Below are 25,076 nucleotides of genomic sequence, written 5' to 3' on the forward strand. Positions count from 1 at the left end.
GGGGGCAGCCTTCACAGTCTGTGTGGAGTGTGGCAACATCGATGGAGGCAGCCTTCACAGTCTGTGTGGAGTGTGGCAACATCGATGGAGGCAGCCTTCACAGTCTGTGTGGAGTGCGACAACATCGATGGGGAGGGCAGAGCTTTATGGCCATTGTGGTGAGGTTTTAGACTCTGGGTGAGAAATCGGGATTGTGCTGACCTGTCCGGTATCTAGATGTTTTTGTGGGGTGCATGTAGTTTTGAAAAGGTTTCCCAAGCTTTATTCCGGATCCTCCCTTCTACACGCTGGGATCTTTCTTTCTGTTTCTGCTTTTTTCTGTCTTTCCCTGTCCCCCTCTCCCAGGCCATGGGCTCTCAGGGGAACCTGTCTGCTGAAGTGGAGCAGGCCACCAGACGCCAGGTCCAGGGCATGCAGAGCTCCCAGCAGAGAAATCGGGAGCGTGTCCTGGCTCAGCTTCTTGGCATGGTCTGTGACGTCAGGCCCCAGGTCCACCCCAACTACCGGATCACTGTCTAGGACGTCACAGGGACAATGTCCCGAGAGGCTGACTCCTGCCAGCTCCTTCCACAGGGAAATATCCCAACTCAGAATTGCTTGCTTGTGTAGCATGCACAGAGTCCTGGCTTTGATCCCTAGTACCCCCGCCCCCCGTCACTTCACATAATAACCAGTTCCTAGGAGAGATTATCCTAGGGAACAGGAGCCAACATTCTCCCGCAAGACTTACAAACAGCCTACTCGAACCCGAACCTCTGTGTTCCATGAGACCCTGGAACTATACTAACGAATGCCCAAGTCGTCCTCATCCGAGCCTTCTGTAAAGCCTGTGACATGGTGACGGGGGTGTGGATCGCACCCTGGCTTCAGAGCTGGCGGGTTTGGGCTCCTCTCCCTCCTCTGTTCCTTGCTGGCTGCGAGACTGGGACAAGCTATTTAACCTGGAAGCCCCAGTGCCCTCCTGTTTGTAACTGGAATGATAACAGTGCTCGCCTTGTAAGGTGGTGCTGTGGCCCGTGCTGTAAGAAGTCAGCACAGCTCCAGATGGGCACTAGCTGTGATTCGATGAATGGCAAGCCCGTGTTATAACCCCCGCCCCGACCCCCTGATACTCTGTTCTCGGCACTCCGTGATGCTCGGTCAGTGTGACTCCAGCAATCTCTAAAGAATGTCTGTGCTGCTCTTCCCAGGCACCTCATGGCCCCTGAAAATCAGTATGATAAAGCCATTTAGCCCCTCGCAGAGTCCCAAGTGTATATTGAACCCCTTAGCGCCTCTCTGTTTCTCGTGAGTGGGTCTCTCCCTTTGGCTCTCCTTTCCTGTTTTCCCGAAGCCTACTGCACCTCAGAGCTGAAGGATGCGGTGACACCCACTTTCACGGGTTCCTTTCTGTGCCCTCAACACCTTGCTTCCCCGTGCAACAGCAGTGTCAATAAAGTATCCACGACGTGTCACTTGGTGACAGAAGCCTCTTCTTGCCTCACCCTTTCTCATTTTGATTCACTAGCCTCAGAACTCTGCAAGAGGCTGAGCTGGGACGCTTTTTGGAAAAGCAAAAACACATAGTAATGCATTCATTTCTCTTAAGTGGGAGCACGTGCGGCTCCTCGGGAACAGAGGCCTGCATAGGATCACAGTAAGAGACAAGCTGGCGTGTCAGGACAAGCCTCTGCACCTTCCCTTGTTCTACCTGCTTATTAGTGCCTGGTGTGTGTGTGCGTATGCACGTGTGGTATGTGTCTGTGCATGTGTGTGAGAGATGGGGGAGGGAGGGGGAGAGAGAGAGAGAGACTGACTGACTCACGGTGTATCTTATTTTTTTTTTAAAAGAAAGATTTACTTATTATATACAACATTCCTTCCATGTATGCTTGCATGCCAGAAGAGGGCACCAGATCTCATTATAGATGGCTGTGAGCCACCATGTGGTTGCTGGGAATTGAACTCAGGACCTCTGGAAGAGCAGTCAGTGCTCTTAACCTCTGAGCCATCTCTCCAGCCCCTTCACGGTGTATCTTACTACGTATCCCTGGCTATCCTGGAATTTGCTAAGGAGGCCACCTGGCCTTGAACTCACAGAGATCCACCTGCCTCTGCCTCTTGTGTACTGGGATTAAAGACGCACCAGCACGCCTGGCTTGACATTGTGTGTTTAGGTCTTGGCTCTCATTATGTAAAGTATCAGATGCTAGGCTGTTGTGTCCCCAGAGCCCAGGACAGCACTTGGCACATGATTGGCAGCTGGCGAATACCGTAGAGCTGGGGTGGGGGACCGCTCTGTGACTCCCGCTCCTGCAGCAGCTCCTCCCGTAGTGAGGAGCTCCTTTCACCCAGGACTCGAATCAGTGAGGTAACCTAGTCTTTCCTTGCATGACTTTTCTGTAGGTAGACATAAAAGAAAGTCCATTTTTGCCAGATAGCGCACTAATGAAAGACCTAAGAAACGTCTCCACCAAGTCTAGACTGGCAGACTGAGGGGCCCATTGGCGGTAGTGTGGGTGGTAGGTCACTCACAGGAACAGGGAGACCAGAGCAGCTTCTCATCAAAAAGTCGTCTTCCTCCATCATCAGAGCTCTCTACATAACTTGTACGCGGATCCACCCGAGACTCCCGTCACCAGGGACTGTTTACCCTGACACAGTCTGGGAGAAGGGCTCTGTGTCTTGCAACTTCTTTCTGAAAGTCTTCTCTGATCTCATGAGGGGGGATGTGTCAATCCAGAGGAAATAGCTATGCAAAATCAACCAGAGTTTTGAAGTAGGGAGACAGTCGTGATGGGAAATTGGGATGCTTCTATCTTGGTGTGACCGTGCTACCTGGATTTCTTCGGCTGTCTTGCTTTATTCTCTGTTTGCTTATGTTTATAGGAGTAGTTAAGTAGGGCACCGTGCCTACTGCCTTTAATCCCAGCACTTGAAGGCTGAGGTGGGAGAATTGAGGGTCTGAGGCTAGTCTGGGTGACTCAAACTCACTGACAAAGAAAAGGAATCACGGTAAGATGAGGACTCTCCTTGCTCTGGGCCACTGGCCCAGGTTGAAGCATTGCTAAAACCACTATGAACGTTAATGAGTCATATAAGTGTTTATTGTAAGGGCTCCTCTGATGTTCACCAGCAGGTGGGGCAATTTGATTCTCTACTGACAGCTGCGGACAATTCCTTTCTGCCTAGGCTGCCTTAAGCAGGGCTATCAGCAAGCCAGTCAGATCAGTCTTTGCCCAACACTGGCCATTTTGAACACTTTGAGAAAACCACCCAGTGATGACAGCTAAATGTTCCAGCTTTTTAAAGTGTGGCCTCAATCAAGACTGTTTCAAACAGCCGGCTACTGGATTTTTTTTTGCTATCAGAAGCTTTGATGGACTCTAGACGACATTTAGTTCCCTGTCATGGTCCCGTACCACCCCCTCCAAGGTAGCGTGGTGGAACTTCCCATTCTGGAGCAGAGGTGCCTTATGACTGGTAGTAAAAAAGGGACAATACTGATTGGTGCAAACACAAGCCTTCACTTGCACGAATTTGCTGTGGTTGGTGCAAACACAAGCCTTCACTTGCACGAATTTGCTGTGGTTGGTGCAACACAAGCCTTCACTTGCACGAATTTGCTGTGGTTGGTGCAACACAAGCCTTCACTTGCACGAATTTGCTGTGGTTGGTGCAACACAAGCCTTCACTTGCACGAGTTTGTGTGGTTGGTGCAAACATCCCTTGCTGGCTGTAAAGCAGCATGTTTGGCTCACTTGGTGGCTCAGCAGGGATAACCGGGGATAAACCGTACTATGTTGCCCTCCTCAGTGCTACAACGTTAGGTCCAATAAAAGGCTTCTCTTGAGAGGGCTTCTCCGGCCTTTTAGGCTGAGCTGGTAATAGCAGGAACAAAGAAGCGGCTGAGAACCTGGGAAGTCTTCACAGCCGTGGGCCCCAGATACCTCTCTCTAGTGCACTACGGCCCCCAGTCCCGGCTTGGGGCGCACACAAAAGCTGTGGCGTCCGTGATGCCAACATGAGAGGGCGCCACCGGCCACCACGTCTACGCACCTCCCGCAGCAGCGGACACAGCCTTGGTGACAATGGCACCTCTCATGGTTAAGCGGTGACGTGTGCTGTCAGGGAAAGCTAGCGCTTACATTTATGATGCAGCGGGTCAGCAGAACATCACTCTCTATGTAGGTAGCGTCTCAAAGAAGGGAGTACTACATATATAGGGGGAAATCCAGGCTGAACAATGGAGCTGCTGGGGTAGGACTAAGGGCATTCTGCTCTCATTAATAATAATAATAATAATGATGGAAAATCGCTTAACTCCCCAACCCCACCATTTGTTTTAACACTTAGACAGAATGCAAAGCTCCATTTCCCAAGCTGCTACGCTGCTAGTGTCACTTGGATGGATGGTGCTCATTCTCCCCGCAAACCCCGGCCCCGCACCCTCCCCCGGGGAGGCCTGACGGAGCTCCGCCACCCGCAGGTCACCTTGACGACCAGGCTCAGGCCCCCGTGAGAACGCGTCCCGCTCGGCACGCAGAGTCCGCGGCGTCCAGAGAGAAGCCTGGCGTGGCAAAGGAAACAAAACAAAAGCAAAGCCGAACGCCGAGGGGAGAGGCGTGGAGACGCGGAGAAACATTTCGGGGAAGAGGCGCGAGCTTCGCGCCGCGCTGCTGTCCCCAGCGGCGGCGGAGGGGCCCGAGGACGGATTCCAAACAGGCGTTTCTCAGAGGCAGCCCCGGAGCGCGCGCCGCGGGAGGCCCGCCGCGGGGCCGACTTCCGGCATCCCGCGCCTGCGCCCTGGCAGCCGGGAAGGCGGCGAGGCCGCGGCCGCGCCTGGAACCGGAAGTGAAGGCAGGTTCCCGCCTCCGTCCGGGCCGCCGCCGCCATACGCGCTCGCAGCGCTTAGGTAAGGCTCGGCCTCGGGCGCCATCCGCCGCCATCCGCCCTCCCCGCGCCGCGTCCCGCCGCCCGCGCCGCCGACCCCGCTCGTCCGGGCCGGGGTCCCGCTGCCGGCGCGTAGTCGGGCACCCGACTCCATTGTCCTCGTCCCTTCCTGGGGAGCCAGCCTTGCCGGGCCCCCGTCCAAGATGGTGGCCGGGGCCGCCGCCGCGTCCCTCGTGGCGTGGGTGACCCAGCGGGTCCCTTCCCCTCCCCCTGGGGCCGCGGCGGCCGGAGGCGGCGCCATAGGAGGGCGGGGCCGCCCGCCCGGGCCCGTTCCGAGCGGCCCCCGGATGGCTGCCTCCGTGCGCGGCCGGCGGTGTCCACACGGAAGGGCGTCCTCCCGGGACGCGCGGGGCGGCGCGAAGACTGAGGCCGGGCAACCGCTGCCGTTTAACTGCGCACGCTCCAGCCTTCCCGGTTGTGGGCTTTTTTTTTCTGGCTTTGAGCCATTTGCACCCCTGCACCCTCTGCACCTCCTTCCTCCTGCACCCTCTGCTCCTTCTGCACCCCTGCCCCTCTCGCACCCTCTGACCTCTCCTGTATCCCCTCCTCCCAGCTGCACCCTCTGCTCCTTCTGCACCCCTGCCCCTCTCGCACCCCTGCATTTCCTGCACCTCCTCCTGCACCCTCTGCTTCTGCACCCCTGCCCCTCTCGCACCCTCTGACCTCTCTCCTATACCCCTGCATTTCCTGCACCTCCTCCCCCCTGCACCCTCTGCTTCTGCACTCCTGCCCATCTCGCACCCTCTGACCTCTCCTGTACCCCCTGCATTTCCTGCACCTCCTCTGACCTCTCCTGTACCCCTGCATTTCTTGCACCCCTGCCCCTCTCGCACCCTCTGCCCCTTCTGTACCCCTGCGTCTCTAGCACCCTCTGCACCTCTTCTCTCTCCTGTACCCCTCCCTGCATTTCCTGCACCCCCACACCCTCTGCACCTCCTGTTCAGGCCGCAGGCCTCCCGGCCCACCTTCCCTCCCGCTTCCCCGGGGCCGGCGCTGGGATCGCGGGGTGTCCGCCGCCGGGACGGGCGCCCAGGTGATTCTGGACGGGTGACCACAGCCACATGATGTTCGCAATTGCAAGTGAGCGCTCCGGCGCAGTGCTGACCTTTATCTATCACCCTTGACTGATGGCTGATGGTGGGGACCGACACTGGGCCGTGACAGGGACAGCGCAGCCTGATGTCTCTTCGTCCCCGTGCATTTCCCCCTCCCGCCAGTTGTTTTTCGTGCTCATTTTTCACGGTGTCTGAGACCGCTCTCCACATGTCCCGTTTGGTGTTGTATGTGTTGTGTGTCTCTCTGTCACTTTCCTTCCAGGCAAGGTTTGTAATTGCGGGAAAGTAGGAAGAAGTGGGGTGGACGAGAAGTACAGAGTCTGTTCATGACTGATGTTTTCCTTTTTTTGTTGCCCCCCCTCCCCCCCAGCTCTTCTGTCAGAACACTGGTGTCTTTCCCTTCTGTTCCTCGAACGCCTCTTTCCCCTTCTGTCTCACCTGCTCTGGGACCACTCACCCCAAGACCTCTCTTCCCCGTGCCGGCCCAGTTATGGCAGAGAATGACGTCGACAACGAGCTCTTAGACTACGAAGACGATGAAGTGGAGACAGCGGCTGGGGGAGATGGGACTGAAGCGCCTGCCAAAAAAGATGTCAAGGGCTCCTACGTCTCCATCCACAGCTCCGGCTTCCGAGACTTCCTGCTCAAGCCAGAGCTGCTCCGGGCCATTGTAGACTGTGGCTTTGAGCATCCATCAGAAGGTAGGCAGAGACCTCATTAAGCATCTTAAGGAGGGGATTTGTGCCGGGCGGCGGTGGCGCACGCCTTTAATCCCAGCACTCGGGAGGCAGAGGCAGGCGGATCTCTGTGAGTTCGAGACCAGCCTGGTCTACAAGAGCTAGTTCCAGGACAGGCTCCAAAGCCACAGAGAAACCCTGTCTCGAAAAAACCAAAAAAAAAAAAAAAAAAAAAAAAAAGGAGGGGGTTTTTGTTTAGGGATAGGCCAGGCATGAGAATGTATCCAGATGTCAGCACTAGAAGACTCTCGTTGGCTTTGATCAGACAGAGGGCCTGGCTGGACCTTTAGTTCCTGTCTTTGTGTTTCAGGCCAGGACAGCTGTGGTCTCTGACAGCCGTAATAATTGGTCTAAAGGTGCTGTGTTCTGGGTCATATGCCACGTCCTTCATTTTGTCCAAGGTTTCAGGGTTACCTGACCCAAAAGCATAGGAGGAGAATTGGCTTGTGGTAGGCATTCAGGTTCCTGGGTTGTCAGAGTGTAGGGAAAATAAAGACAGCCAGGAACATTGGAGGTGAGCTGCTGGCAGGTGCCAGGGGGTTTTTTTTAGCACGGGGAGGCCTGAAGCTAAGAAGGGCTTGACCTGGGTGTAAATGTGACCAAGGGAACAGAGATAGGACGGGTCTGAAAGGTGATAGGTACCAGGTGAAAAATCTGGAGTATTGGCTGGGAAGAAGGGGTTGGCGTGGTGCACAGAGTCTTCCCCCTTTCCCTTCTAGTCCAGCACGAATGCATCCCTCAGGCCATCCTGGGGATGGACGTCCTGTGCCAGGCCAAGTCGGGCATGGGGAAGACGGCAGTGTTTGTGCTGGCCACTCTGCAGCAGCTGGAGCCAGTCACGGGGCAGGTACGTGGGCAGTGCTGGGGAGGGCACGGAGACTGTGGCTACAAGACATTCTCAGAGCTGGTCTCCCTGCCAGCAGGGGTAATGTTCTGTAGCAGCATGGGCTTAATGGTTTAAATCTCCGAATTGATGTCACCGACAATTTGCCAGACACTTTTGTGATAGTCACTCTGGAGAGGGTGGCGAAGGACTGACTTCACTGTGTCTCCGTTGCTCCCTGGAAGGTGTCTGTGCTGGTGATGTGTCACACTAGGGAGCTGGCCTTTCAGATCAGCAAGGAATATGAGCGCTTCTCAAAGTACATGCCGAACGTCAAGGTAAGAGGGTGAGACGCCAGGAATGGGAGTGTGGGGGTCAGAGTATTAGGTGAGCTCCCGCAGGTAGTACGAGTGCCTTTACTGCAGTGGCAGGGCCTTCTGCAGCTGTCCATGCGGTGCAGTGCTGTGACTGCATCTGTGTCCCTGAGAGTTCACGATGACACTTTGATTCACTTGTTCTGCTAAGTGAGTCTGCTCCTGAGCCACCTATGCATAATTTATGTAGTCTCTGCTGGCATGGCAGAGGGCACCAGATCTCACTACAGATGGTTGTGAGCCACCACATGGTTGCTGGGAATTGAACTCAGGACCTCTAGGAAGAGCAGTCAGTGCTCTTAACCTCTGAACCATCTCTCCCAGCCCCAACCCCGTGCCTTGTTTTTGTTTGTTTGGTTGGTTTTTTGTTTTGTTTTTCGAGACAGGGTTTCCCTGTAGTTTCTAGAGCCTGCCCTGGAACTTGCTCTTGTAGACCAGGCTGGCCTCAAACTCAGAGATCCACCTGCCTCTGCCTCCCGAGTGCTGGGATTAAAGGCGTGCGCCACCACCGCCTGGCCAAGAGTCAATCTTAAACTTAAAAACAAGGCACGCGCCTTTAATCCCAGCACTCGGGAGGCAGAGGCAGGCGGATCTCTGAGTTCGAGGCCAGCCTGGTCTACAAGAGCTAGCTCCAGGACAGGCTCTAGAAACTACAGGGAAACCCTGTCTCGAAAAACCAAAAAAAAAAAAAAAAAGATTGACTCTTACCAAATTACCCTGGTAGGCCTTGAACTCACCTCAGACTAGAGCCAGCCCTGAACCTGAGCCTCCTGCCTCAGCTTCCTGAATAGTTGGGACAGGCCTTTGCCTCCTGGTTTGGCTGGAGCGCTCTTCTGTTCCCCAGCACTGCTTGTCAGACTGCTGGAGATGGGGTGTGTGTAGCAAGAGGAAGCAAAAGCTCAAACCGCTGTGTGGACTCAAGAGTGATGAGAGGTGGCCGTGTCTGCTACGGTGTGACACGGTGTGGACTTTGACCAGGAGCTTGGCATCGTTTAGGGACTTGGAGATGATGTGTTGCTATGCTTAAGTGTGTGGGGTCTGCTGTGACCAGAGTGCTTCATGGCCCTCTGATGGGCGGGGTGACGTAGACGCCTGTTCTGGTTACGGTGGGGGAGAATAGTCCTTTTGCTCACAGTCTTTACAGATAATAGTGTTGCTTGGTTGAGAAAAAAAAATCTCACCATGGGCAGGTGATTGCCATCCTCCTGCCTCTGTAGCTTGAATGCAGGGGTTATGGGTTTGTGCCACCACCCTGACTCGACTGTATGTTTTAAACTAGTAATTTTGAGGCAGAACCCTAAACTGAAAATAATTTTTTAAAAACCAAAGTAGGGCCAGAGAAGTGGCTCTGGTTAGTGTATGTTGTGCAGCCTGCTGGCTGAGCTGTGAGCGCATACCGCGTGGAGGCGGGAGGGAGAGCAGGCTCCCACCCCAGCATGTGCACACAACACGATGGGTTGTTTATTTAGTCATCCGCCCGTCTATTTATTTGGACTGGCTTTCTCTGTGTAGCCCTGGTAGTCTTGTAACGTGCTCTGACTCCTGAGTGCTGACATTAAAGCATGCAGTGCACCACCATGCTCTACCCAGAATGCTCTTAGGGTCAGGATCATATACAAGGCTGAGCCAGGCATGGTGGCACATGCTTTTAATTTCAGCACTTGGGAGACAGGGGCCTGTGAATCTCTGAGGCGTGGTCTACAGAGTGAGTTCCAGGATAGCTAGGACTACACAGAGGAACCCTGTCTTGGGTAGGGGTGAGCCTGGATGTGGTGTGTGCGCCTATAGTTGCAGTTAGTTAGGCTGAGCACCCCATATGCTGCCCCCCCCCCCACGTCAGTCACTTACAGAATTGTCTACCTTTCTTTGGTTCTGCAAATGACCTATCTAGTCACCATTAGGTTTAGCTTACTCTTCCTCAGTAGTTATTGCAGACCAAAATTTATATTTGGGAGCTTAAAGATGTAAGGTAAAACATTTTGGGCATGAATGCTCCTGTTTGCCACGAACCTTGTTAACCATTAGTGGTTTTGGAGTGAGAGTGGAGGAAGAGGCTACCATAGAATAAGCCTTGGGGAGGCTGGAGAGATGGCTCTGAGGTTAAGAGCACTGGCTGCTCTTCCAGAGGTCCTGAGTACATAATTAAGTATACACTGTATACATAAATCTTTAAAGAAAAAAGAATAAGTGTGACATTGTGCTCCCTGATTGTTCTTTCCCCTTGAAACTGGAGAAGTCCACGGGGTACTTGATAAAGTATTACAGCTCAGGCCCCAGCATTCACCCAGTCGTTTACACAGGCAAGACTTAATCTTGGCACTCAGGAGGTCAGCCAAAGCTACACCAGCTGAGTTAGGGAAGCTTAGTATTTTGTGTGTGTGTGTGTGTGTGTGTGTGTTGGTAGTAACTCAAACTTAACTGATGGCTTCTTGTGTTCTTGCTGTTTCCATTCTTCTAAGAAAGCCATGGCTTTAGATTCACATGGGCCTCGCTATGTGGGTCAGCCAGGTCTATGTAGAGAGTCTGTCTCAAAAAAAATATTTGGGTGACTGGACACCCATCATCATTCCTGCCCCCAGTTGGCCCCGCAGTGCTGATCAGGTCCCTTTGTTTCTTACCTGGTGTTTGGAGGCTCATGAGGCTCCGCTGTCTGGCAGGGTGGTCTGTGCCTTTTCCTAGCAGTTGGGCGGCAGACAGGCTGATCACAAAGTGAGTGTAAGGCCAGTCAGGGCTACACAGTGAGACTTATCACGAGAGAAGAAAGGGGGGGGGGGGAAGGAAAATAACGGGGACTCTGGGGGGGACTGGAGCCTCGTCCTGTCTCGTGAGCCTTTCCTGTTGGCTGACAGGTGGCAGTGTTTTTTGGCGGTCTGTCTATCAAGAAGGATGAAGAGGTGCTGAAGAAGAACTGCCCACACATCGTTGTGGGGACTCCCGGCCGAATTCTAGCCCTGGCTCGAAATAAGAGCCTGAACCTCAAGCACATTAAACACTTTATCTTGGACGAGTGTGACAAGATGCTTGAACAGCTCGGTGAGTGGCCGTGGTAGACCGGGATCGGGGTTTGGGAGCTGCCCCTTGGAGCCAAATGATGTTTGCTTGACACGGGAGCACGCGTGTGCAAGGACGACTCTGGATCTATCACCCATGACTGATGGCTCTGCATTCCTTTTCCTCCCCTGGGGTTGGGCACTGAAGGCCTTGTGCATGCTGGCCTGTTAAAGTAGAGCAGAGGGGCCGCCTTCTGCCCCAGGACAGAATGGTTCTCAGCCTTTCTGATGGTGCAACTGTTGTGACCCCAGCCATGAGATTTTGTTGCTATTTCATAACTGTAATTCTACTGTTATGAATCAGCATGTGAATATCTGATATGGGACCCTTGTGAAAGGATGTTCATCCCCCTCCCCCTGTCTGGACTCACAGATTGAGAACCACTGTGGTATGTAGCATGCGGGACCAGAAATTCATAAGCAGATTTCTAGAGGTCAATTCTGAGGTTCATCTGAGTGTTCACAGAAGTCATGAGTTCTGGTGGGGTAGTGTGACACGTGGGGTTAAAGAAAATTTTTTGTCCCCCCCCCTTTTTTCCTTTCCTTGGTTTTTTGTGACAATGTTTCTCTGTGGCTTTGGAGCCTGTCCTGGAACTAGCTCTTGTAAACCATTAGAATGGTATCGAACTCACAGAGATCCGCCTGCCTCTGCCTTCCGAGTGGTGGGATTAAAGGCGTGTGCCACCACCACCCGGCTAAAAGAAAATGTTAAGGATTTTGTAGAGCAGTTGAGCGGACGGCTCTTTTAAGGACCTGGGTTTATCCCAGCACCAACGTGGCAGCCATGATGGTCCGTAATCTAAGAAGATCTTGTTCCTCTTGGTCTCCATGGGCCCCGAATAGAAGTGGAGCACAGACAGAAAGAATATCCATACACTCTAAAAAGAAGGTGTTCATAGGGTGAGAAGTGGCTGCTCTTCCAGAGGACCTGGCTTTCATCCCAGCACATTCCTACATGGCAGTGTAGCCATACGTAGCGCCAAACCCAGGGGATCCAAAGCCCTCTTCTGCAGGCAGAACACCTACATACATAATAAAAATTAAAAGTAACTTAGTGCTGGGTGGTGGTGGTGCACACCTTTAATCCCAGCACTAAGGGTGAGGCTGAGGGGTCTCTTTAAGTTGGAGACCAGCTCGCCTACAAACTGAAACTTGTTCTCTTAAAAGCAAAACAAAAACTTGTGTGCCTTTAAACCCAGGTGGGTCTTTATGAATTGCAATCCAGCCAAGGGCTACATAGTAAGATCCTATCTTTTTTGTTTTGTTTTTATTTGAAATATATTATTACAGAATAATTAGGGCTATCAAGGAATAAAGTGTTTTATATTTACTTTTATTGAGCTCTACATTTTTCTCTGTTCGGCTTCCTGCCTCTCCCCTCCCCCCTTCAACCCTTCTCCAAAGTCCTCATGCTCCCAATTTACTCAGGAGATCTTGTCTTTTTCTACTTTCTACTTCCCAAGTAGATTAGATCTGTGTAAGTCTCTCTTAGTGTCCTCATTGTTATCTAAGTTCTCTGGGATTGTGGTTTGTAGGCTGGCTTTCTTTGATTTATGTCTAAAAACCACCTATGAGTGAGTGCATGTGATAATTGTCTTTCTGTGTCTGGGTTACCTCACTCAAAATAGTGTTTTCTAGCTCCATCCATTTTAAGAGCCTATCTTTAAAACCAAAAAAAAAGAAAACAATAATTTGGTTTTGGTTAGTTGCAAGAGTAGGAAAGCACATAGCCCCAGAGGGAAGTCTTTCCAAATGGCCTTGGCTGTCCAAGATGGCAGAGTAACGGTGGGCATTAGGTCATATTTGCCTGGCCGTTCAGGGATGTGAGGCTGGAGAGTGGATGATGTCTACAGCGAGTGCTTTGTAGGCTGGTGTAGGGGAAGAGCTGCCGGGTGGCCTCAGCGTCGTGGTTTTCTATGCACACATCAGTAAGTCCTCTTCCTAGCCTGGAGCTGTGTGAGCCAGGCTGGCAGCTCAGACCAGCCCACCCCTACTTCCCGAGTGCTGGGATTCAAGATGTCTGCCACTGCCACCACACCTGGCAAGATAATTTGTGTTTAAGGTTTATTTTTGTATGGAATGTTTCACAGATTTTTGTGTCATTCTTGTGTAGGGGCCATACTAGTCCTCCCTTCATAGTCCAGCTTTAGTGTAGTGCTGCAGGGGGCTCAGGGTTATTATTTCTCTGTGAGTTCCCCTGGAGGCCTTGGCTTCCCTACCAGCGAGTGCTCCTACATGCTGGGCCTCTCCAGCCTCGTGCTCCGTGTTTAAGGACTGCTGTTCCTGAGCCCGTGTTGGATTTTGTCCATTTTATAAATTTAGATTTTAGGTTAAGTTAAATTTCTTGGCTAAAAAAAGGGGGCCGAGAACCTGACCCCAAGTATCTTTGTAAATACATCGCTTTTTCCATGTTGTTACTTTGTTTTTTTCAATCTTGAGTAACCTTGGCTGCTCTCAAAACTCAAAATATAACTCCTGATCCTCCTGCCCCCTAAGGCTGTGCCCCAAGCCTGGCTTGTTCTGGAGATGATGGAGGAGGCCTTGGTTCTCGAGTGTTCCCTGAGCTCTCACTGGCTGTGCCTCACTTCCTTCTATGATCCTCTCCCGCAGACATGCGTCGGGATGTCCAGGAAATCTTTCGCATGACCCCCCATGAGAAGCAGGTCATGATGTTCAGTGCTACCTTGAGCAAAGAGATCCGGCCAGTCTGCCGCAAGTTCATGCAAGATGTAAATACCTTCTACCTTCTCTCCCTCCACTCCCCGCCCGCTGCCTCCTCCCCTTCCTCGCCCTCTTCCTCCAGACTCCCTTGTCCTTCAAGCACCAAGAAGGGAGCTTTGTCCACCCGGGAGTGACGGCTCCTTGAAGAAACAGAGGCAGAGACAGTTAGCGCTAGGGTCCGCGTGCCAGGGAAACTCCGGAAGACTTGGTCGGGTTAACGTGAGAGCGGGTAGCGTTTGACATTTTTTAATCACAACATTTTTGAGCTTCTTCTCACTGTTGGGGGTAGGGCGCAATGTTGTGCCCTACTACCCGCCATCGTCTCCTACACACGACCACAGCCATGCACCCTCCAGGTGGCATGGGCATTCAGCTGGAGCCTCTGCTCACCGAAGTGCATACATCTCAGAGGCAGGAGAGCAAGACAGGGACAGTCAGGTGGCAGGGCCTGTCAAGAAGAAGAGCAAGCAGACAGCACCATGAGTCCACCCCTCCCAGCGCCCGGGGCGGGGGCCTTTGGCACCTCAGTCCCCAGTCCCTCCTCCTTCCTGCCCATACCTCCTTGCGCCCATCGGAGCCTTGGCTGACGGAGCCTGCAGCAGAGACTCGCTGAGGCACGGCGGGAGCGGCGGACCCACCAGCAGTGGATGGCAGCGCGGAGGCCACGGGAGCCTGACCAGGATGCTGAGGACCAAACCAGCCTCTTTTTCTCTTCCCGGTTTCCTGAACCTAATGTGCTGTACCCCATTTCCCCGTACTTGTTGGGGGAGGGGTGTCCTGAAAGGGGTGGTGGAATTTTTCCCTCTTATTTTTTCTTAGAGGGTGATGGGAAAAGCCAAACAGGAAGCTGCACTGAGATGTAACCAGGAGGGTGGCAGTGCCAAGACTGAGCAGTGGGAGGGTGGGGTCCTCCTACCCTGACCCATTTCTTCCCTTGAGAAGATGGCTGTCTCTTGGGCCGGGCTTGGGGCTAGAATTAGGAAGCTGTGACACTTATTTGGGGAGCTGCCTTACCAGCCTACTTTCGGGAAGAGGCTTCTGTGACACCCCCCCTTTAACCCTGGCTCTCTGTGAACTGTCTCTCGAGACAGAATGGAGCATGGGGAAAGTCCTGCCTAGAATTCACTGGTGTCTGATTCAATACTTAGGTTCCTTCCTCCCCTTCAAGGGTTAAGGGTGGGTATACAGTTCTTTATGAAATGTAAGATGAGTTCCTTTCTATTGCCCTTTCACCTTTGATGCTAAAAGATGATTGTATTAGATTTTCAGAGAAAAGCAGTAGGGCAGGGAAGCTGTAAATCTGAAAACTGCTGGGAAGAGGAAGAGAGAGGCCATGTCCTTAGAGTCCAAGAAAGCAGATAGGTTCAGGGATGGAGTCTGTAGGCACCTGCAGGGGGTGGGGCTGCAGAGAAAGGGAGACCCCTGAGGGTCAGCACAAGCTGCTAAGGATGCTGTCTGGTGCCATAAAAGAGGAAATGTTGGAAGAAGTTAAAGTTGTGCTGAGTTAGAGCTCAAAAAGGTGGTCAGGTCCAGCTGTGGCTGGGGGAAGCCTGCACTTCCTGTTGTCGAGGACCATGTGTTGACCCCTCACCTCCCGAGTATTGCTGGTCTGACTCTGGCTTTAGAGACGAGTTTCCCCTAAAGCTGATCTAGTGGTTTGAGTACAGGCTGTCTCAACTTTGTCAATGTTTGCTTCTCTTTAATGACATTTTAAAAACCTCTACCTCAGCCACCTAAAACTGGGGTCAGTGTGCACTAATGCCCAGCTTTTGAATGGCTTTAGGACTGTGTCCATTACAACTTTCTGGTCTTGAGGACAGTTAAGTGGGGCAATTGTCCCTGTCCTGTTCTGGTGCCATTGCCCAGGCCCCAGCACCCTGCCTCCTGTGTGACCTGGCCATGCTGTCCCCTTGAGCACTCTCTTCCATTGTTACCTTTCCCCCACCAGCTCCACCTGACACAGACATCTTGTAACTGTGAGCTTCAGTGCTCTGTGCAGAGTTCCTTTCTCTGACCATTCTCAGTTGGGCTTCTCAAAATCCAACTGATGTTGATGCTACCAGATCCACTGGAAAAGGACCTTAGTACAGAGTGTTCTTTGTGGTGGGAGGGGCTTCCAGTCTTCTCTCTCCTCCCCATCAGTCCATGGGGTGTATTGGAGATCAGCGTCCTCCACCCCCCCAGGTTTAACCCCCCCACTCTGCCCTCCTCCTGCCCCACCCCTCCTTCCCTCAGCCTATGGAGATCTTCGTGGATGACGAGACCAAGTTGACGCTGCACGGGTTGCAGCAATACTACGTGAAACTGAAGGACAATGAGAAGAACCGGAAGCTTTTTGACCTTCTCGATGTCCTCGAGTTCAACCAGGTCAGTATTGAGGGTCTCTGTGGGCATGAGCACTGGACAGCTCCACTGTGGCGGAGCCTGTGATTGAGGAGCCAATAAGTGAAGAGGTGAGCGAGGCTGAGGTGGGAAGATGGAGCCGCTGGGTGAGAGACTGAGGTAGAGGACTTGAGGACCTCAGCAAGTGGAGAAGCCTTGAGTGGGTTCTGAGGTGGGGGCTCAGCTGTCGTAAGAGTAGCGGTGTCAGCCTGTGCTCAGGTGACCGCAGAGCCAGTATGGGGCTCTTAGTGTTTGAAGAAGCTCATCTGCTTTTCTAGGCTGTAGCTGTCATTCCTAGCATTTTCCTGAGGTGGCCTCACCAGTGTGTGCCGGTGTGAGGTCTTGTGTCGTGGCAGCTCAGAGGCCAGGCTGTTCAGAAGTCTTGTCTTAGGCCCAGGCAGATGGTTCAAGAGCAGAAAAGAACATCCAAGAAGAAACGGGATAAGGGACTGGGGAACTCCGTTAGGAATTCTGCCAGGGCTAGGCTGTGGTGGCATCTGCCTTTAACCTCAGCTCTCGGGAGATGGAGGCAGCCAAGCCTCTTGAGTTCAACTCCAGTCTTGTCTACAGACTGAGCTCCCAAACAGCCAGGGCTACACTGAAACCAAAGAACCAGTCAAGCAAAAGTTCTGCCAGGTGTGCTGGCCCACGTTTTTAAACTCAAGCACTGATTAGTGAAAGACAGGGAACCTTTGTGAGTTCAAGTTTTGGGCCAGCCTGGTCTACATAATGTGTTTCAGGACAACTAGGGCTACACACAAACCCTGCCTCAAACGTCCTGTTCTTTTAGAGGATCCACACTCACTCCCTAGCACAGGTGCCTGTAACTGGCTCCAGGGGGATGCAGCATAGGCCTCTGGCCTTGAAAGGCACCTGGACAGACCCGCGTACATTCACAAACACACATAGACATCCATCTAAAAAACTTGCAGAGTCGGATCCCTGGGGCTGAAGGATTGGCTCAGAGGTTAAGAGCACTCTTGTTCTTACAGGGTTCCCAAGATCAGTTCCTGATACCCACGTGTCAGAAGAGGGTCCAGTGTCCTCTGGGCTCTCAACACACCTGGGACACGTGTCCACATATACATAAACTGTAAAAACAAAAGGTGAGATCCCAGAAATGACGCCCGTGCTCCCCTAGGTGGTGATCTTTGTGAAGTCCGTGCAGCGGTGCATTGCCCTGGCCCAGCTTCTAGTGGAGCAGAACTTCCCAGCCATTGCTATCCACCGTGGGATGCCCCAGGAGGAGAGGTGAGCTGGAGATGATGGATTTGTGTTGTGGGGAGGAAAAGGTGTGCTGAGAAGGGAGTCTCAATCATCTCTCCTTCCTCACAAAGGCTCTCTCGGTATCAGCAGTTCAAGGATTTCCAGCGGCGGATTCTTGTGGCTACCAACCTGTTTGGCCGAGGCATGGACATTGAACGTGTGAACATCGCCTTCAACTATGACATGCCAGAGGACTCGGACACCTACCTGCACCGGGTGAGCTGCCCACCCTTGCCCCACTTCCTCTGTGTGTGTTTGTGTGCGCGCATGCCCGCGCGCTCTACATTTTCCTCTCCTCTGTCTCCCCTTTGAGGCTTGTGGTCTTTTCCTTGTCTCCTTCCAGGTGGCCAGGGCAGGCCGGTTTGGCACCAAGGGCTTGGCTATCACATTTGTGTCAGATGAGAATGATGCCAAGATCCTCAATGACGTGCAGGACCGCTTTGAGGTCAACATCAGTGAGCTACCTGATGAGATAGACATCTCCTCCTACAGTGAGTACACCCTCACGGTGCTGCCTCCTCTGAACCTGTGACAGCATGTATATATATGTGTGTGCATGTGTGTCTCCACTATCAAGTGTATCCTCTGAACCTGTGACACAAACAGCTTCGTGACAGCATGTATATATGTGTGTGTGCATGTGTGTCTCCACTCCCAAAAGTATCCTCTGAACCTATGACAGCTGAGAGTGTGTGAGAGAGAAATTTCCCTTTTTTGGTAACTGCTGGTGTTTTTCTTCAGTTGAACAGACGCGGTAGAGGAATCACCCAGTCTGGAGTGTGGCCGTCTGTCGAGTTAGAAGAGGACACCAGGGATCAGGGTGGAGACACCACTGTCCCCTCCCCCCCGCCCGCCAGCCCTCACCCTACCCTGCCCATGCCCCCTCTGTGTCACCACCACTCCTGAACCTATTCCTGATTTATCAGAGTTGTTGTTTGTTTGTTTTTTTTTTTTTTTTTTTTAACAAAACTAAGGATGAAACGGCTGTGTCTGGTGTCTTGCGTGCTCCGTCTGTTACTGTTCAGGGCTTGATTGTTGTGGTGCAGGGTCACAGTGAGGACGGCCCAAACCCAGGAGGCAGTGGCTCCCTGTTGCCTTCTCTTCCTGGTGTCTCTCCCATTCTAAGTGGCAGTGGAGGGTGACAATGCGACGTTGAGCCTGGAATCGGAAGGTAGAGAGAGGTCTGTTTCCCAGCATCTCATCTGCCCCTTCAGCTTCTGGGTCCCGAGTACCAGGGCCCGTGCCTTCCACACGTCCGGCACATGTAAGCAGGGCCTGGTTCAGCTCCCCTGGGGCCGCACAGCTTCAACCAGGACAGGGGCCTGAAGCCTGTCGTCCCTTTCTCCTGTTTGATCTGATGTTCAGAAGGTCATGTGCGAAGTTTCTTACCTCAGACATGGCTCTGTATCTGTTCATGTTTATTGTGAAGTTCTTGGCAAAGTCGCTGGGTTCCCTGGAGGGGCAGGGACAGGAGGTGTCAGGCGACAGTGTAGCATCTTCAGGCCAGGCCTGGATGAGGCACCCGCCCGCAGCCCTGCCTGTTCTGACCAGGCAGAGACTAGAACGTGTGTTGCTGGTTGAGATTTCAGATCCTGGCGGTTCAGTTGTTTTAGAATGCTGGTGTGCAGCCAGCCTCCTCCGCACTAACAGGTAACCTGAGGTGGTGTTCACACCCAGGTCTACCTGACTGGAAGGCTCACACCTGCCTCAGAAAATGAGAAATAGCTTTCTACATGTGTACTACCCATTGAGGCCAGAAGAGGGCACTGGGCCCTGTGGAACTGGAATTACACCTGACAGGAGGGCTGGGCATCAAGTCTGGGTCCTCTGCTGCAGCAGCAAGTGCTCCCACCACTGAGCCATCTTTCCTGAAGAGATTTGGCCACGTCCTGGTAGGAGATGTTCACAGAGAAAGCCATAAAGCTCTAGGAAAGCCTTGCTAGGTTTCCCCACTCAGTTACCATTAGAGCACCCTTTCTGCCCACTTCGGTGTCTCCTGGATGGTTTTATGTCAACGTGATACAAGCCACAGTCCTCTAAGACTTAATTAACCAAGTCTTAATTGAAGTCTCAATTAAGAAAATGCCTCCATAGGACCAGGCTGTAGGAAAGCCTGTAGGGCATTTTCTTCCATTCCTCCCTCCTCCCTCTCTTTTTTTTTTTCCTTTTTTGTTTTCTTTCTTTTCTTTTTTTGTTTTTTCTCTCTCTCTCTCTTTTTTTTTTTTTTTTGGTTTTGAGACAGGGTTTTTGTGTAGCCCTGGCTTTGTAGACCAGGATAGCTTCAAACTCAGAGATCCATCTGCCTCTGCTTTCCAGGAGCTGGGATTAATGGTAAGCACTACTACTGCCTGGCTGGCATTTTCTTATTTAGTGACTGATGAGGGTGGGCCTAGTCCATTGTGGGTGGTGCCATCCCTGGGCTGGTGGTTCTGGGCTCTACAAAAAAACAGACTGAGAGCTGGGCATAGTGGCACACCCCACTAATCCCAGCACTTGTGAGACAGAGGCCAGTGGATCTCAGTTCAAGGCCAGCCTGGACTATAGAGTGAGTTTCAAGACAACCAGATGGTAGAAAATAAAAGCAGGAAGAGCAAGCCAGAAAGCAGCACCCTCCATGACCTCTGCATCAGCTCCTGCCTCGTGTGACTTCCTGTCCTGACTTCCAACTATGAACAAACCTTTTCCTCCCCAAGTGTCTTTGGTCATGGTGTGTCATCACAGCGATAGAAACCCTGACTAGGACACACCACTGTGGGTCTAGCTTCCCAGTAAAGTCCCCGTAGATACCCTAAGGGGTAAGAGGTGGATGTCTAACCAGAGTTCCTAAGATTCAAATCCTGTCACCAATGTGGCCCCTTAGCTCTTCCAGAACACCAGCACAGCCACTTCCCTCATCCACCCTCCTCCAGAAACTGTCTTGCAGGTGGAGGCTGCAGGAGGTAATGAGCCCCTGATCTACCTCAAACAGAAGCAGGTGGTGGGGCCGGAGATGTGGTTCAATGGTCAAGAGCACCTGCTGCTGTTACAGAGGCTGTGGGTTTGGTTTCCAGCACCTACGTGGCAGCACCTACATGCAGACATCCCTGTCTGCAGTTCCAGGGATCTGTCGCCCTCTTCTGGCCTCCACGGGCTCTGCACACGAGCACAAACATACAAAACATGCATACACATAAAATAAAAGTCTAAAAACCAATCCAGACGGTGTCTGCTGTGGGAAAGTTGCTGGCAGCACATAACCAACCACACGTGCAGGTTTGCTTCCTGTGGTGTCCAATCTTGTCAGTGTGGACACCTGGGCAGAGTGACCCTCGTCTGAGGAATTGCCTCCCTCAGATGGGCATCTTTTTTTTTTTTTTTTTAAAAGAAGGAAGGATTTATTTGAATTCATGGTTTCAGAGGATTCAGGCCATCATGGTTTGGAAGACGTAGCAAAGCTATTCAGATCACAGTAAGCCAGGAAACAGAGAACAGAGAATGCTAGAATTTTGCTGTCTTTTTCCTTTTTCTTTTTTATTCCACCTAAGCCTTCCTTTCATGGCATGATTCTGCCAACATTCCGGCTCTTACCGCTCAGTTAATCCTCTCTGGAAATGCCTGCAGAGTCTTATCCAGAGGGATCTCCACTAGCCTAAGCGATTTCCAGTCTACTTGTTGGCAATGATCGTTAACTACCACAGTTTTCATACAACCTCATTTAACCCTAATTAACTGCGGCGAGCGAACCCTGACCAGCAGGGAAAGATCACCACCGACACAGGATTCTTCTCTGATCACACTTTAATGAAGCGCTGCTTGGTTGAGGGAGAGCTGGAAGCAGGGGGCCCCGAGCCGGGCTGGGTGGCGGCTTATATAGAGGAGGACGGGGCATGTCTACTGATTAGGTGACGTGGCAGAAAAGGATTGGTGGAAACCTGTTGCCAGGCAGATGTGGCGCGAAAAGTTCGCGCCACATACTTGTTTACTTTAGCCCTCGGCGCCATCTTGTAATGGCGAATGTAAGTGCGGCCGCCACAGTTCCCCCCTTTTAATTTTATGAAATTTAAAAGACAGTCAAGGCTGAGGTCAGAGGACCTTACCCTGAAAATGTAGACATGTCCCGTTTTTCTCAGGGATGGGAAAAATAAGCGGGACTACCCATATGCATAAGGTCATGATCTCCTGAGTGGATCTACTCAGTGCACTCTTAGGTGCAAAACCTCCTGTCCAGGACAACACATCCCCAGATTCAGGGGAACCTCATCGATCCCTCTTTCCGAGTGCAATGGCTCAATGGCCTTCGGGTGCAAAAGCAGGGATTAGGGTCAGGAGTCCTGTAAGATGCTGATCCAAGCTTGGGGGGAGTTACCGGCCTCCAAGGCTGCGAGGGCACGAGCAATGGCCACCTTTTCCCGTTTCCTTACCCGAATCAGCCTTAGAATCAGAAACAACGCCAATATCACTCCCGAAGTTAATATTAATCCTAGCACGCCAACCCCTGCCCATTCCTTAATATATGAAAAGGTATCTACCAGCCAATCTGTAAATTCCCCCAGCGAAACCATAGTCGCCTGGGTTTGATTCAAAGCCAAAATCTTCAAACTAAAATTTGCTTGCAATTGTTCCAATTCCCTTGTCCAATTGCCATTTAGATATTGAGAAATCGCTCGGGATTCATTAAGGGTAGCAGTATAGGGGGTAACACACAAATGCTTAGTACGATCTACACAACCAAAGGTAACTATATCAAACATTTTTAACATATTTCTTTCCACCAAATCAACTCTCTTATTTAACAATAAAATACCTGACATTAATTGATGGTTAATCTTTTCTTGTATATACATAGCGTCCGAGGTTTTTTGAACCACGGAATTGATAAAAGTAACTGTCTGAACTTGATTGGCCATAGCTACTCCTGCAGTAACAGCTGCAGCAGCAGACACTGCAATAGCCGTCACAATAGTTGCTGTAATGCCAAAATCCCTTTTCCGGCGAACCAGGGTGGCTAATGGGAAGTTCTTAGGATTGGCTTTTACAGGCAAAAACACAAAGGTAGGGATGCGCATAACAATCGCACCTGAATGGTAGAAATTCCAACATTGTGACAGAGAGCAATTATCCTTCTTGCAATCAACTGCAGTATTATTTGAACTCCCTGTAGTATTAAACAAAAGCCAGACAAAGGGAGGATCCAGGCAAACTCTGGTTTGCCGTAGAGTAGTATTATGTTTTTTCTCTACACTAGTTATATTAATTTCTTTAGAAGTGTGATTCATAATCCCTGTATAATTATTTAACATAATTATTCCAGAGCGAACAAATGTAGCAAATGGAGACAACTCAGTTATAGCTCCTCTGGAATTCATAAGTATCCATGGTGTAAAGGGTGATCCAACCTTTATCATAAGTTTTCTTTTAACCTTAAAATGGTTAAGATTCCTAAGAACCCATCCAGAATTATTGTAAAACTTATCATATCGTCCTCTGCAATCCACAAATTCAGGGGGATAGCTCAAATCATTACCAGAGCATCTAGGGACAGACCAAGAAAAAATATTATTACTAGTATGATTACTATTGCCAACCTGTGAATCACTATTATTAACCTTGCTAACCTGTACCCAATTGGGCGTTGTAAGGTTGCAACTGATCCCATAAGTGGTAACATTAACAGTATCATTGGAACCGAAATAGGAGCCAGATCCAGATTTAGCTCCAGATCTGACCTGAGGCAGGGCTACGCTAATGGCCTTTCTCAAAAAATTAGGGGTATCTTCTAAAAATGGATCTCTAGCTACAGTAAGATTCATAGCATCTAGCAAGATGCAGTCTGAGATAGAAGTGCTCTGATTTGTGGTAAAACATAAAGTTCCTGCTAGGGGCACTACAGTTTGATTAAATTTCTGTTCCTGAGCATCCACCTTTTTGCAAACTAAGTTCAATTGGCAACTATCAACAAAAAATTGTGGCAATATTGTGGACTCATTGTGAACAGGAATTGGAATGGGCCATGTACGGGCCACAGCCCAGAAATAAGATTCTTCAGATTCAACTGGAACCGGCAGGTTCACCAACAGGATCAGGAGCAGCAACATCTCCTTGCTCTTCGTCAGGCTGTTCCAGTGTTGTCACGATCCTTGTCAGTCTGGTAGGGATCCACACCGGATCTGGCCGATTCTGAGGAAAGACACAAACAGCTCCCCTGGACCTCTGTATCACAGGGTCCGGTCCATACCATTTGTTATCAATTACATCCTTCCATTTTACTAATTCTGTATTTCTGTGTCTGTGGTCCATATGTCTTTCCGCGGCTGAACAGCCATTGGAATCCAAGGTCAAAAAATTAAATGTAAAGAGAGCGAGAGATATTCTATCTCGCGGGGATGCGCCCTCGGCTATTCCCCCTTTTTGTTTTTGAAGCAATTCCTTAATGGTGCGGTTAGCCCTTTCCACGATGCCTTGTCCTTGTGGATTATAGGGCAAACCAGTAGTATGATTAATTTCGAAAATAGAGCAGAACTGTTGAAAACTTTTAGAGGCATATGCCGGGCCATTATCAGTTTTTAAAGAATAAGGCTTGCCCCAAGCAGCCCAGGCTTCTAGGCAATGGGTCCTTACGTTAAGGACCTTTTCACCACATAACGGGGTGGCATGTATAACACCTGAACAAGTGTCCACGGAAACATGCAAATATTTTTGTTTACCAAATTCTGAAACATGAGTAACATCCATCTGCCAAAGGGTAAGTGGCTTTAACCCACGTGGATTAACCCCAATATGAGGCGGATGATGAAAGATCACACAGGAGGAACATTGTTTAACTATCTCACGCGCTTGGTCGCGAGTAATATTAAACTTAAGGCGAAGGGTATTTGCAGGCACATGAAACTTTCTATGAAATTGTTCAGCCGATTGCATAGGATCCAGGGCAACTAAAGCCATTTCCCTGGTAGCCCTATCAACCATATCATTAGCTTCAGTCATAGGTCCAGGAAGACCGGAATGAGCTCTAATATGACCGATAAAAAATGGTTTAGCACGTTGAATTATACAATTCTGAATTTGTAATAACAAAGATGCAACCATGCTACTAGGTTTAACATATGCAGCCACTTCCAGATGTTTTACAGCATTAACTACATAGCATGAATCAGAATACAAATTAAAAGGCTGATGGGGAAAGGCCTTAAAGACCTCCAACACTACTTGACACTCCACGACTTGGGGTGCTCCAGAGCGAAATTTCAGAGTAACAGGCGGGGAGCCATATACCATATAGGCTCCAATTCCAGTTTTGGACCCATCAGTAAAAATAGTCAAGCCATTATTCAAAGGAGAAGCACTGGTAATCTTTGGAAAATATACAACATTCTGTGCCATAAAGGACAGCAATTTATCAGACGGATAATGATTATCAATAACGCCTGAATATGAGGAAATCAATACGGCCCAATCATCAGTAGTCCCTGTCAAAACTTCAATTTGATCTTTGGTATAGGGCAATATTAACTTCTCTGGCATTTTTCCAAAGGTGGTCAAGCTGAACTTCACTCCCAATAATGCCTGTTGTGCCACTAAATCAGGATAATAGCTTAACGTGCGTGAACCAAGTGTATGACCATGTATCCACCAAATCGGGCCTGTCTGCCACAATACTCCAGTAGGATGACCAACAGTGCGCAGAATGCAAAGCAATAATGGTTGTTCTGGATCAAACCGAAGAACCTGCGCTTGTTCTATGGCCTTTTCCACTATCT

The 25,076-nt window shown here is 50.8% G+C and overlaps 4 protein-coding genes and 2 non-coding genes across 8 annotated transcripts in view; 5 read left to right on the forward strand and 1 right to left on the reverse strand.

The window, feature by feature from the left end:
• Positions 1-1,442, forward strand: part of Atp6v1g2 (ATPase H+ transporting V1 subunit G2) — a 2,427-nt gene extending 985 nt beyond the window's left edge. Inside the window, exon 3 of the mRNA XM_038341926.1 lies at positions 346-1,442. Within this exon, the coding sequence (XP_038197854.1) occupies positions 346-519 (174 nt within the window). The 3' untranslated portion in view covers positions 520-1,442. The remainder of the gene's footprint in view (positions 1-345) is intronic.
• The window catches only part of Nfkbil1 (NFKB inhibitor like 1), a 20,853-nt gene extending 16,099 nt beyond the window's left edge, over positions 1-4,754 (reverse strand). Inside the window, exons 1-2 of one of the 2 annotated variants that reach the window (XM_038341865.1) lie at positions 4,474-4,754; positions 2,515-2,731 (exon numbers count right to left, since the gene is read on the reverse strand). The gene's annotated coding sequence lies outside the window, so the exon portion shown is untranslated. Of the gene's footprint in view, positions 1-2,514; positions 3,574-4,473 lie in introns of those variants that run through there. The other variant, XM_038341867.1, reaches the window with a different exon arrangement.
• The window catches only part of LOC119822487 (H-2 class I histocompatibility antigen, L-D alpha chain-like), a 741,986-nt gene that overhangs the window by 698,621 nt on the left and 18,289 nt on the right, over positions 1-25,076 (forward strand). The window lies entirely within an intron of this gene.
• Ddx39b (DExD-box helicase 39B) lies at positions 4,747-18,275 on the forward strand. 2 transcript variants are annotated; one of them, XM_038341850.1, is made up of 11 exons: positions 4,747-4,894; positions 6,358-6,688; positions 7,444-7,571; positions 7,793-7,885; positions 10,771-10,954; positions 13,582-13,700; positions 15,928-16,059; positions 17,216-17,325; positions 17,412-17,556; positions 17,684-17,831; positions 18,082-18,275. In XM_038341850.1, the coding sequence occupies exons 2-11, from the start codon at positions 6,478-6,480 to the stop codon at positions 18,096-18,098; spliced, it is 1,287 nt and encodes a 428-aa protein (XP_038197778.1). In that variant the 5' UTR covers positions 4,747-4,894; positions 6,358-6,477; the 3' UTR covers positions 18,099-18,275. The 2 variants fall into 2 exon arrangements, 1 of the variants encoding a protein (XP_038197778.1); XR_005286797.1 differs by lacking the exon at positions 18,082-18,275 and having other exon boundaries at positions 17,431-17,556; positions 17,684-17,823.
• On the forward strand, positions 5,989-6,065 carry LOC119824095. Its single transcript, XR_005287031.1, has one exon. It is a non-coding gene; the product is annotated as a small nucleolar RNA SNORD83 (small nucleolar RNA).
• Positions 11,005-11,081, forward strand: LOC119824096. The gene has a single exon (XR_005287032.1). It is a non-coding gene; the product is annotated as a small nucleolar RNA SNORD83 (small nucleolar RNA).

The sequence above is a fragment of the Arvicola amphibius genome, chromosome 9, assembly GCF_903992535.2.
Source record: "Arvicola amphibius chromosome 9, mArvAmp1.2, whole genome shotgun sequence".
Taxonomy (NCBI): domain Eukaryota; kingdom Metazoa; phylum Chordata; class Mammalia; order Rodentia; family Cricetidae; genus Arvicola; species Arvicola amphibius.